Below are 16,932 nucleotides of genomic sequence, written 5' to 3' on the forward strand. Positions count from 1 at the left end.
AAAATAAGACTAAGTAAGGTATAGGTAACATAAATATATACTTATTTCATATAAGTATATATTCAATGATTCCTACTATATATTCAATGGGTCTCTTTTCGAAATATATATTCAATGAGTTTCTATTACGCATATTAAATTTCCATGGATATTAGACTTGATTGCTTGAAGACGCACTTTGGTCCCCCGATCCTTTGGTTTCTTCGTCGTTCTTCAAAGTTTCAATTTCATTCCTCAATTGATCTGGCGGGCTTAATTCAATAGTAGTGCTTTGTGGAATTGGCTCAGATGAATTGCAGATCACTTGGCTTTCATGCAACAGTCGATGTGTTCTATTTCGTTGACTACGTCGTCGTTCAATATGCTCGTGTCGTTTTCTATTACACCAGGAAAACATCTTTCGGCCATGTCTTTTGATGAGATATGGAAACACAACAATTACGAGTAAAAATGCTAGCACGCTCACCACGACGAAACCGACATCCTTTCGATAAACATCGGCATTAAGATACGTGTAAACGGTGTATGGCTTTCCTGAAAACCAGAAGACGACGGAAACGAGAAGAAGAAATAGGAGAAAGACTGTTGTCCCGTAACAGCAGCAGAAAGGCTTCGTTATGGAGCATCCAAAACATTGAATACAATAACAATCCAGAATGAAGTATTTTTTCTGATATCGCGTATTATGCTCGACTAAATGCGTGTTTTGTATTGATCTTGGAGGTACACCGTTTGGGTTTGCTACGCACGAGTATCCGCTTGTTTCGCTGGTTATAGTATTTATTGTATTCGTTGTACAGTCGGACAACGAATGGTTAGAAAGATTGTCAACCTCGCTCGGGAATTTTCTTTCCACTAAGTCCAAGAGATCCTGACGTTTAGGTCGTAGAAGAAGCAGCACCTTCTTTAACGTGTAAACTCGTTGTGCACTGATGACACCAGATTCTTCTAAATGTTTAAACAAATCCTTACCATCGTGTATTTTTGGTTTCGCCGATTGTGGAACCTTACAAAGGTACATAAGATCTAGGACTTCATCGTCAGAAAGTCGTTTGCTTATGTCGTACAAAAGACGTCTGAAAGTATCGACCATTTTTGTAGAAATTATTTAGACTCAGTTTGGAAGTCGAAGCTTGTATATGATGGATGAAGGAAGTCGTATAGTATTTTCACGTTTGTACTTTTGGTATAGCTATCTAACAGCGATTCTTTGTTTCATATCACGAATACCGGAAAGATTCAGACAAATACGTCTCATAGAATATGAACAAATATCTCACAATATTACAATTATACACATGAGATGAAGACAAAAGTCCTTATATACACCCTTCCGGAACCCATGGTGTCTCCATGGATATCAAGGTCGTTGGAGATAAGAAAGCCATAAATAAAGTCCAAAAAATTTGACTCGGAAACATCTCTAACCGTTTACTAGTTCGCTATTCTACCTATACCTATAGAGGTCACTTGCAAAAAATATTTGCATATCATTGAATTAACTTAATATTCAGCCGTAATAATTAAGCTAGATAATTTCGTTGTTCGTTTCATGCAAAATTAAATTCACGATCCTACTGCAAACTTCTAGATGCATGCATGTATTTTTTTATCGATACTGTCATACCGCGATAATCTAATGGAACGTGTAATCGTGACAGTAGAAGGTATTCAAGGGCAGTTTAAGATCCTGTAGAGTGTCGTATGCTGGTATTATTACTCACAAAGAGGATGTCTAATAAACTATATTGCGTGGGAGATTTCGGGAACCGCTAGATTTCCTGGGAAAGTTGTATAAAATATTTTACTACATTTTGAGTGACTTCGCTTCAAATGTGGTGAAACAACTGCCTGAAATAGACAAAAACACTTCTCGACGTTTCGTCGACCTAGGGGCCATTGTCACTTGCCAGGAGAGTTGATATAGTCATACTAACGTTAACTCTCCTGGCGAAGGCCCCTAAATCGAAACGTCGAGAAGTGTTTTTGTCTATTTCCGGCAGTTGTTATACCACATTTGAAGCGACGTTGTTTGAAGACGCTGCCACGCTGCTTCCTGGTTGTATTGGAATACATTTCGAGTAGTTAGATCTTATATATAGTTAACTCAAAACTACATATCCTTCTGATTGGCCAATGCCACTATATATAGGAATACTTAGGCAACGTTTATCTTTTTAAATGCCCACTCTCCTAAAATGTCTTATTGCGACTTGGAACCGTCAAGAATTTGTCAACTCTAGTTACAGGATGGGAGCCGGCGAGATTTTTTGAAAATTTTTATTAACATTAATTATATTCCGTAACTTATATACAAAAACGTACACATGTTTGAAATCACTGCCAATAACCATGCCTAGAATCAACCAATCAGAGTCAAGAAACATTCAGCCTTTGCATATTATTTTAATAATACAAAATGAAAGGGAAAAGGTGCTTAAAAGCCAGAAATTGTACATACTAAGAGTAAAGAAACATATACCTCGCGTACTAAAAAAAACTTGGCAATGGCATCGACTTCACACTTTTATGTATTTCATGTTTAGAACAAAGAGGCCCTTCTGTTCAGAAACCCCTTTTTGAACAAACTATTTTCTGTCTGAAATATAACTTTTAAACCAACTAAGAGCTTCAACGGAAACTCCGATATTGCTGAGTTTCCTTAACAAAGATATACAGGATATCCCAAAAAATGTCCCTCTATTGAAATCAAGCCTATGATTGCCTTAATATTATGATAAACCCATTTGAAGACGCTTTATTTGAATGCCTCAACCTGATAACTATGCTATTTACACACTACTGCGTTGATCATGCATTCAAATTCCAACAAAAGCTTCATTTCAACAGGGGGGGGACTTTTTGGGACACCTGTATGACATGAGACTATCTTGGCGCTTATTACTCATTACTACTAATTACGCTCGACATCGCTTTCAATATTAAGATGCCGTTCTATAATTAGTAATATGGATATTACTTAATATAAGTCTGTTTCTGTAATTAATTAAATTAATGCGACTCCTCCGAAATGCGTAATTCTATTCGGCTTATGTGTTAGTAATCAGCCCCTTCCTGCATAATTTCTCTTCACTATTGAGTGGATCGAATTGTATTGTACATATGATGGCGTTTAACTCGACGTCTATTTCCGATCGTTTTTTGGAAGATCCAATGCCGAGGAATATAAGCTTGGTCCTGCTGATTATTTTATCGGCAGCAGCATCGACGGGGCATATATTAGTGATCGTCGCGATTTATCAACGAAACGAACTCAGAGGTGGAACATATTTGATTATTTTAAATCTAAGCATCGCTGATCTCCTTTATGCTGCGATTTTTCTACCACTGGAAGCCCGTGACCTTTTCCCGCCGTCATTTAGCAGTTGTGAAACAAGAGGAGTCCTGGGGACGCTATCCGTAATCGCTTCTATCAACATGTTAACCTTCGTCAGCATTGAACGATTCATGGCCACGAATTATCCTTTCAAACACAGGCAATGGTTCACGACCAAACTAATACTTGTTATTGTCGCTTTGATTTGGCTCTGGTGCGTGGTTTTTGCTATTTATCCATTCTTTACAAGCGGTTATGATCACGACTACAAGTTCCTGCATTGTACCGTGAAATGGAGAAGTGATAAGGTTAATATAATTCTCTTTGTGCTTTTTCACGGTCTTTTTCCGTCAGTTGCTCTGATATATTGCAATTTGAAAATTATGCAAGCGGTACGTAACAGATCATCGGTAGCGTCGTCCGCTTCCTCTACGGGGACGTTTAGGATGCGGAGAGAAAAACGAGTGACCAAGACAGTAATCATTGTAATTCTGGCCGTCTTGATATGTTTTCTACCTTACAGTTCTATCCTTTATTGTCTCGCAATTACAGACAGCTGTGAATTTCCACCAGAATATGTCGCTCTCTCATTATGGCTTATTCGATGTAATTGCAGCCTCAATCCAATAATTTACGGGCTGTTGAACACTAAATTTCGCAGTGCTTTTAAGGAAATTCTTTGTAGCCATTTTTCCAAACGTGGACGTAACTAGAAGTTTAAAATAGAGAAGTTCCATTCAAACACTGGGAGGAAAGATACCGAGGATATATTTTAATATTTTATATTTTATACCGTCTTATTAGCTCTATACTTTGATATATCGAGCACTCTACTCATATATGATTCTAAATACGAAAATGCATAACTGTATTTTAAATAAAAGAAAGACATAAACGTTGAAGTGCATAAGTGCATGACCATGATTCATTTTCAAGATTTGTAAGAAATTTTTTATTTTACTGAATTTGTGTTAGAACACAATAGTTCTTGGACGACTAATTTTTTTTATCAAGTCATAATCTTAAAACTCATGAACGATTTGCACAAGATCGGAACTTGGTCACACAGTTCCTGGTCCACAATTATATACAACCGCACTTGTTTTTACAACGAAATTAATAATATTCATGATTTTGATTCACTAAATCTTGGAATAGTGACATTAAATCCCATTGGAAATTTCCCTCCATTTAATATTATATTTAAGGCGTGCTAAACTCTCTACCTTCTCAAGATATAAAATGTAGACTATACTGGCACTGAGCCCGCGATACATGCGGTCCGGCACTGGAGTGAAAGAAACTGAAGCCATCCATATGTAAATTTGCCACATAATTAACCCCTCGACATAGCCGTTCTAATTTTACAGAGGTTGCCTAAAGTGCATGTGAATCATTTGATTTAAATCTTGTTCATGATCATTGCATTCACTATATCTATGGCGTTCAGTTGGACACATGGATAGATTTGCATACGAAACATATAGGATCAATTTTTTTCACTTACCCTGTACATACTAACATGATACGAAAATATTATCGGAGACCTTCCAAGAAACCTTCTATTCAAAGTCTTTTTGTAAACACGTTTTGTTCCTTTGACGCTTCTCAGGAAGGACATCAATTTAATGGTGATGAGAAATGCGTCATTAAATAAATTGTTTATGTGTGCATGTGTTTATGTACACATGCTAGATTTTGCATTTGCACACATAAGCGATTGTTTAATACCGGTATATTTCTGGTTTCCGCTCGCTGAGAATTAAATCATGCTTTGCGAGCTCGGCACGGGTTTCACTGCCCTTATACTCCCGGCTATAGATGTATAGGTACAATATATATTATATATATATTATATATATATTATATATATTATATATTGTACAATATATATATATATATATTGTACAATATATATATTTATATATATATTATAAAGGTTTAATTTGTTTTTATATGTAGTAATTAAATATCTTCCTCGTGATTCGTGAATATCATGCAACACGTACGATAACTTACTTAAGTACTTAAGGGTTCAAGTGCTCTGCAGGAGACTCGGGAAGTTGGTGATTAACTGATTGAAAACTATACCATAAAGTGCTTTTTTAACCTCGAAGTGGATGTATACATATGCATGCACAATACAAATAGTTGTTTTATATTGTCACCTTTTTAGAAAGAGCTTTCAAGGGCATATTGCCATCCAAAGCTAACCAAATGGGCAAAGAGTTCGTTTGGTGGTATTGTATAGTCTTTGTACCATTCCTCTTCTCACAAAATTAAAATAAAGTATCGCACAGTAAAATTGATGCCTAGGCATTCTGCTCAATTACCATCGTTCTTTCCAACAAGAAAATGTAGCGAATTAACTAAAATCAATTAAATCGTTGAATGTATATTTAATTAATTAATTATATACCTACATATGTACAGTAGAATATCAATTAAGCAATTTGATTAACATGGAACTCTCTATGGAACTCTCTCATGCTTTGCGATCTCGGCATGGGTTCCACTGCCTGACAAGATGTATTATTTTCCTTTGATTTTCTTTTCCATCGACCGGTCAAACTACTGAATCCGCTTCAACATTTAAGAAGAAAATCAATCGAAACATTTCGTTCGATCTGCAAAATTCCGTCTATAGAGGATTAGGCCTGGTTCACACTAGCATCTAAGCATCGGGGATCCATTGTATCATTTTCCGATAGACAAAGCATTTTGCGCACCAGCGACCTCCGACAAAGGGAATCCCAGATTCTTAGGACAAGTGTAAACCAGGCTTTAAGAGGAAAACCGCCCTATATAGGATTGAGAACGCGGGTAGGCCTTAAAAACCTATTTTTGCGAATATGTCAAATCAATTTAGCAAAAAATGGCTCTTTTGCCGAGATTTTCAGTAAAAGACGTGCCTTTATTGACGACGAGATTTTCTCTTCGTCCGCCATATTTTTGTCAACAAAGGTTTTATTCAGTCTCTGCAAGTGCAAGCGGAAAGATAGAAATTTTTATGACTCTGTCATGCATGCATGATCAGTTAAAGGTCAACCAATAACACATTGCCGTGGCATATAGGCATGTATATTTCTAAAACTGAATATAAATACATGCCGGCATGCTGCGCAGAGTATAGGCAGCTATAAAGCAATCTACCTGAAAAACGGTCATTCATATCGTCGTATAATTTTTATAATATGCCGTTTTATTTTTTATGACAAACATAGATGTATAGGTACATATGGAATCCCCCGGTTAGGGAGCTAAACGTTTGACTTTAAACTTTTGACTTTAATTTCAGGCCCCCTTTCCTAGGTGATTTCCTAAAAATGCCACTCGGAATTTCTAGCTTGAAAGACAGCGAAGCCATTTAGAATTTCTAGCTTGAAAGACAGCGAAGCCATTTAGAATTTCTAGCTTGAAAGACAGCGAAGCCATTTAGAATTTCTAGCTTGAAAGACAGCGAAGCCATTTAGAATTTCTAGCTTGAAAGACAGCGAATTAAGCCATTCGGAATTCCTAGCTTGAAAGACAGCGAAGCCATTCGAAATTTCTAGCTTGAAAGACAGGGAAGCCATTCGGAATTCCTAGCTTGAAAGACGTGTCGCGTATGCTGATCTGATATATAGCAAGATCATATATACAAGCAAGGAAAACGTCGATATGAAACCAAATAAATAAAGGTTTCATTTGTTTTTATATGCAGTAGTTATAATATCTTCCTCGATATCACGCAGCACGTACGATAACTCACTTAAAGTACTTAAGGGTTCAAGTGCTCTGCAAGAGACTCGGGAAGTTGGTGATTAACTGATTGAAAACTATACCATAAAATGTTTCTTTAACCTTCAAGTGGATCGACGTATGCATGCACAGAATAAATAGCTGTTTTGTATTGTCACCTTTTTAGGAAGAGCTTTCAAGGGCATATTGCCATCCAAAGCTAACCAAATTGGCAGAGAGTTCGTTTGGTGAGCAAAGCACGTGACAAACAATTTTGAAAGAATAACTTGGCTTCTTCAAGTATATACGGTGGCATTGTATAGTCTTTGTACCATCCTCTTCTCACAAAATTTAAATAAAGTATCGCACAGTAAAATTGATATCGGGACATTCTGCTCAATTACCATCATTCCTCCCAACAAGAAAATGTAGCGAATTAACTTAAAATAATTAAATCGTTGAATGTATTTTTAATTAATTACTTATATACGCACATATCAATTAGGCAATTTAATTAATATGGAACTATCTTACGCCTATACCCTTTATTTCCCGCTTTAAAATTCTTACAAAGCTCAATTCTTGTGCTCAATTCAATAGACCTTATGCATAAAGACGTAACAAGCCGTAAAACCTGCAGGGAATTCTGGTCTTGTTGATCACGGCGGGAAATTATGAAGTATGAATTTTTCGCCGTGACTACTAAAACCAGACCTCCCTGCAGGCGTCACGGCTTGATACGTCATTATGCGTAAGGTCTAATTAGGCAATTATAAAATTCTATTGCCGCCTGTTCAGCTAACGCTGAATACAGGAAATATTATTGTTTTTACACATCGCTATGTCTATAAACGATCACTTGACATCTTATGCATTCCCCATCAGCCTTCCTCGTTTCCATTTGCAAAGCGTTGTCACGTCGTACGCGTTTCCATCTTGCCCGTCTATTCTGAAACCATATTTTAACCTGTATCTCGGAGAGATTCAAGCGTGCTGCAAACTGATGTGTTTTTTCGACAGAAAGATATTTCCTCGCTTGAAATTCTCTTTCAAGTTCAATTAATTGTTGAATTGTGAATACTGTCCTTTTACGGCGTGATTTTTGGCAACCATATGGTTCTTCGTAATTTTGTCTTTGCAACAGAATTTTGCCAATGTCATCTAGAAGAAATATAAATATCCTTAATTGTATTTGTTTGTGTCATCATTTAAACTTTAAAGTTATCGTTCACGTTATCTTATTTTCAGTTTCCATTCTCAAAACAGTATTTTGAAATATTTTCATAATATATGAGAAACAAAACGTTGCTGATTAACTGATGGGATTTCACCATGCAAGATGTCTCAAAGACATTCATTCAATGCGAAAGTGCATTGTTTTTGTCACGTAACACCGACATTTTAGCCAAATTTCAAGTCGAATTATATCTTCTGTATTATGAGATATTTCAATTTCAAATAATAACTTGAAATTTCCATAACAGGACTAAATCCTTAGAGCTTGCTATGCCACTGCTAGCAATGGCCCGATTTATACTATAGAGACGGATGATCCATGTGGACGACGTCTGAGTCTACATTTCGTCTGAGTATAAACATGCGACTACCCAGACGAACTATGTAGACTAATATGTCAGCCACGAAACAGAATCGCACGTTTAAAAAGTGTGCGGGAATTGGGAAATTATTTATGTGGTGAAAAGAGTCCACAAGAGCCGTTTTTTGAAGAATTTTTAGTCTTAGTTCGTCCCCACTCCGTATGTATTTATTTTAACAGATTACAGAAGGATGATGTGTCAAGAAGAACTACCATTTAAATTCGTCTATATAAATAGACGAACTATGCGGGTAGTCAGTCGTGTATGTTGACGGATGATTCGTCGTCTGTTTGCCACAGACGAATTAGAAAACGAACAGTATCTTTCGCTTGCCCAAGTTCGTCCAGGCGATGATCCGTCTCTAGTATAAGTTGGGCCAATAGATATATATATATATAACTTTGTTTCGTGTTTGCCAGCCCTGAAGCAAAATAATTGATGACTTTGGGAAGTCTTTTCTTGAAGCGACCTATAATTAAAATATAATATAGTTGTATGTAAATCACCTTGATTTTTATCGATTATGCCTCTTCTTAAACTGGTTGTCGCGAACGAATATTCATTCGTTTTGGTTAGCTTTTTATCTGGATGGATTTCGTCTGAATTCAGTCGTGCAAAACATCGCTCAATGCCACTCATCATTACTGAAGCTCGTGAAAGGCGTCCTGGCTGTGGTACAAATTTTGTGCAGCAAGAAAGATCAGTCCGTTTCCCAATGTCAGTTCTTGATTCACTGTTTCCTTCACAATACGGGCGGAATGATTTATCGCTTCGACTCCTCGTTTCTTTTAAATCAAGAAGAGCTTCGATTGAATAAGGATGCGGTGGACTTCGTTCAACACTCATATTCGTTTGATTATAGGCGAACGGATAGTTTATGATAAAGTTCCCCGATCCTTCACGACTTTAGATACAGAATTAATAATTGTTATGTGAAAATTTAGTCAACTGAGGACGATGGATACCATGGAGTATGTTCTTGAGATCATGTAACAAAATTGAAATAACGAAAGGCCTTTGTAGTCCTTGAGCAGAGATCATTATTGACATCATGCATGCCACTGATATATTTCAAGGGCCTGGGAGGGGCAGTTTCTGAAACTCCCGCTGTTATATACAAACTCTATAGACTTCAATCCCGCCTAGAGAGGATTTCCGTCAACGGTTTTAGTGATTTCGCCCAACACGTGTACAGTTTGAGATATTCCCATGCATATGAGCACAGGCATGACCCCAGTTAGGAGAAATCGTCTTAAACTGCGCAATATTCGCAACTTTCTTAAAAAAAACTTGACCTTGATTAGCTACGTTATAAGACAATCAGTGGCGTAGCCGGCCTGACGATTGCATGTAGAAGTATATAAGGGTTTGTACTTATATTGAAGATAAATTATTTTACCCAGGAGTATTTAAATTTTAAGACTTCACACTAAGAAAAGGTGTTTTAAATTTGCACACCTTTTTTGTCCAAATTTTAACACATGCACCTAGAGGTAGGTTTTGAAGTTTAACACATGCATAGCAAGGTGTGTTTTTGTGCACACCAAAAGTATCATCATCAGTATATGGGCAGTCTGTCTCGGTGGTGCATGCATGAGTTCTCGTTCGATGAACGCATGCGCAGTTAGGCAAGTTTTCTGCAACTTGTATTTTATTTAATGCAATTTTTTTAAAGTTTTTAGTATTTTTTTCATTTTTCGAAGTATTTACACACATGCACTTCAACCTTTCACCAGTTTGCGTGTTCTCTAAACTTACGTGTTACTGCACTCAGAAAAATGGGAAATAAAAGACAAAGGGAACCGATGCAAGAAAACCAACGGAATAGTTTGAAGTGGACATTCCCAAGCGATCTCGATAACTAGAACGTTCTGTATAGAATGCTGCAGGCGGCCATTATTTTGGCCATGCAGTTAACGCGGACAAAATATAACGGAAGAAAATTGAGTAATTGATGAATCATTTCAATAAACTCACGCCAAATAACGCCCATCAACAAACTGGACTAGCTAGGCTATATAACTGCATTAAATCAAATGTTATCATTAAAACTCGAATTTATCTACTTTGTCTGATACCTTAAATGGTTTTTGGACTAAGGATTCTTCATCCTGATCTACAGTATATCAGAATGTCTATATATGTCACGAAGAGGATTGTGGATTGTGCATTAGATATATATACAGGCCTATGCCAAGGCAATGTGTCATTGGTTGACCTTTTAACTAATCAGCATGCATGCATGAAACTTCAAGAAGAATGAAAGCCGCGCGGAACTGTTCAGAGCCATAGACATTTTTATGACTCTGAACAGTTCCGGCTTTCTTCTTGAAGTTTCATGCATGCATGCATGATCAGTTAAAGGTCAACCAATGACACATTGCCTTGGCATAGCTAGGCCTGCATATATATATAACTGAATATATAAATCTATGCTGCGCACGGTAGGTAGCTATAAAGCAATTTACATAAAAAGTCATTGGTATATCGTCGTTTAAAATTCAATTATATCGCCGTTTTTGTTATTTTTTTTATGATAAACATAAATGTATAGGTATATATATGAAATCCCGGCTAGGGAGCTAACTTTTGACTTTAAACTTTTGACTATATCTTATATATAGGAAAACGTAGATATATGAAACACAAATAAAGGTTTAATTTGTTTTTAAATAGAGTAATTAAAATATCTGCCTCGTGCATGAAGTATCATGCAGCATGCACGTACGAATAACTCACTTAAGTGTTCAAGTGCGGCTCCAGGAAACTCGGGACGTTGCTGATTAAATTGAAAACTGTACCATAAAATCGTTCTTTAATCTTGAAGTGGATGTATGTATGCATTCACAATAAAAATACTTGCTTTATATGGTCACCTTTTTAGAATGAGCTTTTAAGGGCATATTGTCATTCAAAGTTAACCAAATCGGCAAAGAGTTCGTTTGGTGCATGAACAAAGCACCTGTCATACAATTTTGAAAGAATAACTTGGCTTCTTTCTTGACATTGACAATTAATTAAATCGTTGAATGTATATTTAATTATTTATTCATATATACCCGCATATATATGTACAGCAGCATATTAATTAAGCAATTTAATTAATATGGAACTATCTTACGTCTACAAATTCTTACAAAGCTCAATCCTTGTGATCAATTCAATAGAGTTTATGCATAATGACATAAGAAGCCGTAACACCTGCATGCAGGGAGTTCTGGTCTTAGTAATCACGGCGGGAAATTATGAATTATGAATTTTTCGCCGTGACTACTAAAACCAGACTTCCCTGCGGGCGTTACGGCTTGATTACTCCGGCGTGAGCGACGGATTTGAAAATTCGCCTCGGTTTTGTTGTTTTTTTTTTTTTTGTTGTCTTATTTTTCGTCGTTGCAAGTGTGTTTTGGCGCGAAATATACCAGTATTTGAAATCATGTATGTGATTGTATTTATCTACGTCACAGTTTTGTCTCCCAAGGGTTGTGGTGCACAGCTCGAAATCTCTGACTAATTTTCTGATGCGCGATTCGATTTTGCTCGCATGATACGGCAATTCCTCCAAGAGAAACAAATAAATCGTTCTCTTGATGCTGTTTGATTACGTTTAGCTCTGTGCGAATGTATCCCAGTTTTAAATCATAGTACTTGCTTGAATATATTACGAAAATAATCGATCTATTCTCGAGAGTACTGAATATTTTGGAATTCTTAAATCTGATAGTGAATCAAATAATATTACTACACTGTACATGTAGCGATAACAAATCGTTATTTCACAGGGGGTTAAGGTCTAAAACGAGTTTTATATAACTCGTTAGAAACAGATCGCTAGAAAGTTTTATTGCCCTTTTTTATTACGTTGTCGGGGCCGCACAAATAACTGATGTTATTCCCTTGTAACTCTTGTGGCTTTGCCTAGAAACGTTTCATATTTTTCAACTCTGAAAGATTATGAACTACTTATTAATATATAACTTACTTAATAACTTACTTAATTACGACACGATAAGTTAGGAAATCAAATGAACTATAGATTAGGCGTGTACAGGTACCGACATAACTACGTTCGATCCGAAATTGATATTAGCGAGGTTCAGATTTGACTACCACTACGACTACCACAACCTTTGAGGGAATATAAACCAATCAAATGCGATAGGTCTACCATCTATCAGACTAACCAATCACGAGCTTAATAGATTAGCGAGAGGTAGCGGTATAGTGGTAGTGGAAGCCAAATCTGAACCTCGCTATTAGCGAATTGAAGCACAATAAATTCTTCAAGACTTGCACATTCTACAGTATAAACGATAGGTGCATATGAACATTTACATATATATTACAAATGCTGCCAATCAAATTCAACTAATACGTTAGAAATTTACATAACCGAATTTACATTCAACACCTTCGATGAATGTTAACTATTCACAACTATTAACAATTATATACACAACGCCTTCGATGAATGTTAACTATTTGGACAATTATAAAATTCTATTGCCGCCTGTACAGCTAACGCTATATACAGGAAATATTATTGTTTTTACACATTGCTATGTCTATGAACGACCACTTGACATCTTATGCATTCCCCATCAGCCTTCCTCGTTTCCGTTTGCAAAGCGTTGCCACGTCGTACGCGTTTCCATTTTGCCCGTCTATTCTGAAACCATATCTTAACCTGTATCTCGGAGAGATTCAAGCGTGCTGCAAACTGATGTCTTTCTTCGACAGAAAGATATTTCCTCGCTTGAAATTCTCTTTCAAGTTCAATTAATTGTTTAATTGTGAATGCTGTCCTTTTACGGCGTGGTTTTTGGCAACCATATGGTTCTTCGCGGTAATTTTGTCTTTGCAACAGAATTTTGCCAATTTCATCTAGAAGAAATATTTCCTTGTATTTGTTTGTGTCATCATTTAAACTTTAAAGTTATCGTTTACGTTATCTTATATTTTCCCATTCTCAAAACAATATTTTAAAATATTTTCATGATATATGAAAAAGAAAACGTTGCTGATTAATTGATGGGATTTGGGCGACAATACAGGATGTCTCAAAGACATTCAAATAAGCGATTGCATTGTTTTTGTCACGTATCACCGACTCAACACATTTTAGCAAATTTTAAGACTAATTATATCTTCTGTATTATGAGATATTTCAATTTCAAATAATAACTTGAAGTTTTCATAACAGGACTAAATCCTTAGGGCTTGCTATACCACTGCTAGCAATGGCCCGATTTATACTAGAGACGGATGATCCATCTGGACGAAAGACCGTCTGACAGATCTTTTGGAGTATAAACATGCGACTACCCAGACGAACTATGTAGACGAATTTGTTAGACGAAACAGAATCGCACGTTTAAAAAGTATGTGGTGGAAAGAGTCCACAAGAGCCATTTTTTGAAGAGATTTTAGTTCGTAGTTCGTCCCCACTCCGTATATATATACTAACAGATTATAGACGGATGATGCGTCAAGACGAACTACCATTTTAATTCGTCTAAATAGACGAACCATGCGGGTAATTGGTGTTGACGGATGATTCGTCTGTTTACCACAGACGAATTAGAAGACGAACAGTATCTTTCGATTGCCCAAGTTCGTCCAGGCGATGATCCGTTTCTAGTATAAGTTGGGCCAATAGATATAAATATATATAACTTTGTTTCGTGTGTGCCAGCCCTGAAGCAAAATAAAAGATGACTTTTGGGAAGTCTTTTCTTGAAGCGACCTATAATTAAAATATAGTTGTATGTAAATCACCTTGATTTTTGTCGATTATGCCTCTTCTTAAACTGGTTGTCGCGAACGAATATTCATTCGTTTTGGTTAGCTTTTTATCTGGATGGATTTCGTCGACTGAATTCAGTCGTGCAAAACGTCGTTCAATGCCACTCATCATTACTGAAGCTCGTGGAAGGCGTCCTGGCTGTGGTACAAATTTTGTGCAGCAAGAAAGATCAGTCCGTTTCCCAATGTCAGTTCTTGATTCACTGTTTCCTTCACAATACGGGCGGAATGATTTATCGCTTCGACTCCTCGTTTCTTTTAAATCAAGAAGAGCTTCGATTGAATAAGGATGCGGTGGACTTCGTTCAACACTCATATTCGGATGATTATAGGCGAACGGATAGTTTATGATAAAGTTCCCCGATCCTTCACGACTTTAGATACAGAATTAATAATTGTTATGTGAAAATTTGGTCAACTGAGGACGATGGATACCATGGAGTATGTTCTTGAGATCATGTAGCAAAATTGAAATAACGAAAGGTCTTTATAGTTCTAGAACAGAGATAATTATTGACATCATGCATGCCACAGAGGATTTTTTGGCCACTAATATATTTCAGGGGTCTGGGCAGGGCGGTTTCTGAAACTCTGTAGACTTCACCTAGAGAAGATTTCCGTCATCGGTTTTAGACTTTTAGTGATTTCGCCTAGCAGGATGAGATATTCCCATGCATATGAGCACAGGCATGACCCCAGTTAGGAGCAATATCTTCGTAACTTTCTTCAAACAAACATGACCTTGATTAGCTACGCGTTATAAGACAATCAGTGGGGTAGCCGGCCTGACGATTGAAGAAGGCTATTGAAGGCTATGTACTTATATTGATGATGAATTATTTTACCCAGGGAGTATTTAAATTTTAGACGTGTATGCGCAGTCTGTCTCGGCGGTGAGTTCTCGTTCGATGAACGCATGCGCAGTTAGGCACGTTTTCTGCAACATGTATTTTATTTAATGCAATTTTTTAAAGTTTTTTATCTATTTTTTAATTTTTCGAAAATATTCATACACATGCACTGCATGCAACCTTTCACCGGTTTGCGGGTTTTCTAAAACTCCGCGTTTAATGCACTCAGAAAAATCGGAAATAAAAGACAACGGAACCGATGCAAGGGAACAAAAGGAATAGTTTGAAGTGGACATTCCCATAGCGATCTCGATAACTAGAACGTTCTGTTGATAACATAGACATCTTGAGTTGGCAGCAGGTTGCCATTATTTTGGCCATGCAGCTAACGACAAAAGATATCAGAAAAAAGTTGAGTAATTGATGAATCATTTTAATAAACTCACGCCATAAAATTAACGTCCATTAACAAACGTGGCCTAGCTAGGCTATATAACTGCATGAAATCAAATGCTATTATTAAAACTACGAATTTATCTAATTGTTTGATACCATAAATGGTTCTTGGACTGAGGATTCTTTATCCCGATCTACAGTAAGTATATCCGAATGCTTATATGTCACGAAGAGGATTGTGCATGGCTCGTGGGAGTGTTGCCCGAACATCAAAACGATTGTTCAACTCTCGGTATATATCTGGTTTATATATTATACACTGCACGCTTGTGAATTACGCACGGCATAATTACCACTTAATATCAGGAATAATTTTTTGACCGAAGTCATTCAAAAATATATCTATATACATATATAGTAAAAATAACTTGTCGTTAAGGTTATCAATTTGTCAATTCAATACAATGAATTTAAATCAGCCATGGCAAATATTCAGTATATCAGTGATAATTATATATAATATTTGCTCTTTTTTAAAGTTCAAAAGGTATAATTTTATAATCACTGCATGTAGCTAGTTAGCTAGTATATTTATAGAGCTTTCTCGGATGTTAACATAGATAACAATATAATTGCAATAGAGAAATATTATAAGTTTCATTGCAAACCACAGCATTTGTTTGCATATATACACGAACACACGATCCTCGCATTAAATTAATATCATCCAAAATCTTGTCCTCTTCTTTTTGGCCGCATAACGCATCCTGTTCCAAACAGCTGGACCAATTGGCCCCGTAAAGTGGTAAAGTTCTTTTTTAGTTCTAGGTTTTATCCCATCGACTTATACGCCTTAATTGCGCCAATATTTCTTGCCGAGAATTGAGTAACAGGAAGAAATATATATATACGACAGTTAAGATAAAAATCTGCACCTGCGACAGTCAGTTGGGAGCGCTAAGAAAAAGTTCCCCCGCGGAAAGCTTATATATATAGTAATCATCATATCTCAGGCCCTATACAAATACTATAATTAAAGTATTTTTTACGCACTCTATACATGCAGTAGTAGTTGAAGAGCAATCTATACATATACCTACTGATATACAGTCTTCATGTCGTGCGGTGAGAAATATGATATAATTTTTTTTGGCTTGCGTAAGTTAATATCCGATCCTGCTTTGATTTCATCATTTCTTGATTTTCTTGCGTAAAAAAAGTAATGCTA

General features: G+C 36.4%; 1 protein-coding gene across 1 annotated transcript; it reads left to right on the top strand.

Moving 5' to 3' along the window:
- The first annotated feature begins 94 nt into the window (after positions 1-94).
- LOC114538390 (melatonin receptor type 1A-like) lies at positions 95-4,050 on the top strand. Its single transcript, XM_028559569.1, has 2 exons — positions 95-1,060; positions 3,192-4,050. Exons 1-2 carry the CDS (start codon positions 933-935, stop codon positions 4,048-4,050), a joined length of 987 nt encoding a protein of 328 aa, XP_028415370.1. The 5' UTR covers positions 95-932.
- The last annotated feature ends 12,882 nt before the right edge of the window (positions 4,051-16,932 follow it).

The sequence above is a fragment of the Dendronephthya gigantea genome, unplaced genomic scaffold (assembly GCF_004324835.1).
Source record: "Dendronephthya gigantea isolate DGI-Jeju-01 unplaced genomic scaffold, DenGig_1.0 000181F, whole genome shotgun sequence".
In the NCBI taxonomy this organism is placed as follows: domain Eukaryota; kingdom Metazoa; phylum Cnidaria; class Anthozoa; order Malacalcyonacea; family Nephtheidae; genus Dendronephthya; species Dendronephthya gigantea.

What these genes read in the sequence shown, in the direction of transcription:
- LOC114538390 (XM_028559569.1), top strand. Translation starts at nt 933, where the DNA reads ATGACACCAGATTCTTCTAAATGTTTAAACAAATCCTTACCATCGTGT. An exon ending in TCAGAAAGTCGTTTGCTTAT is followed by an intron (nt 1,061 to 3,191) that starts GTCGTACAAAAG and finishes GAGGAATATAAG; the next exon opens with CTTGGTCCTGCTGATTATTT.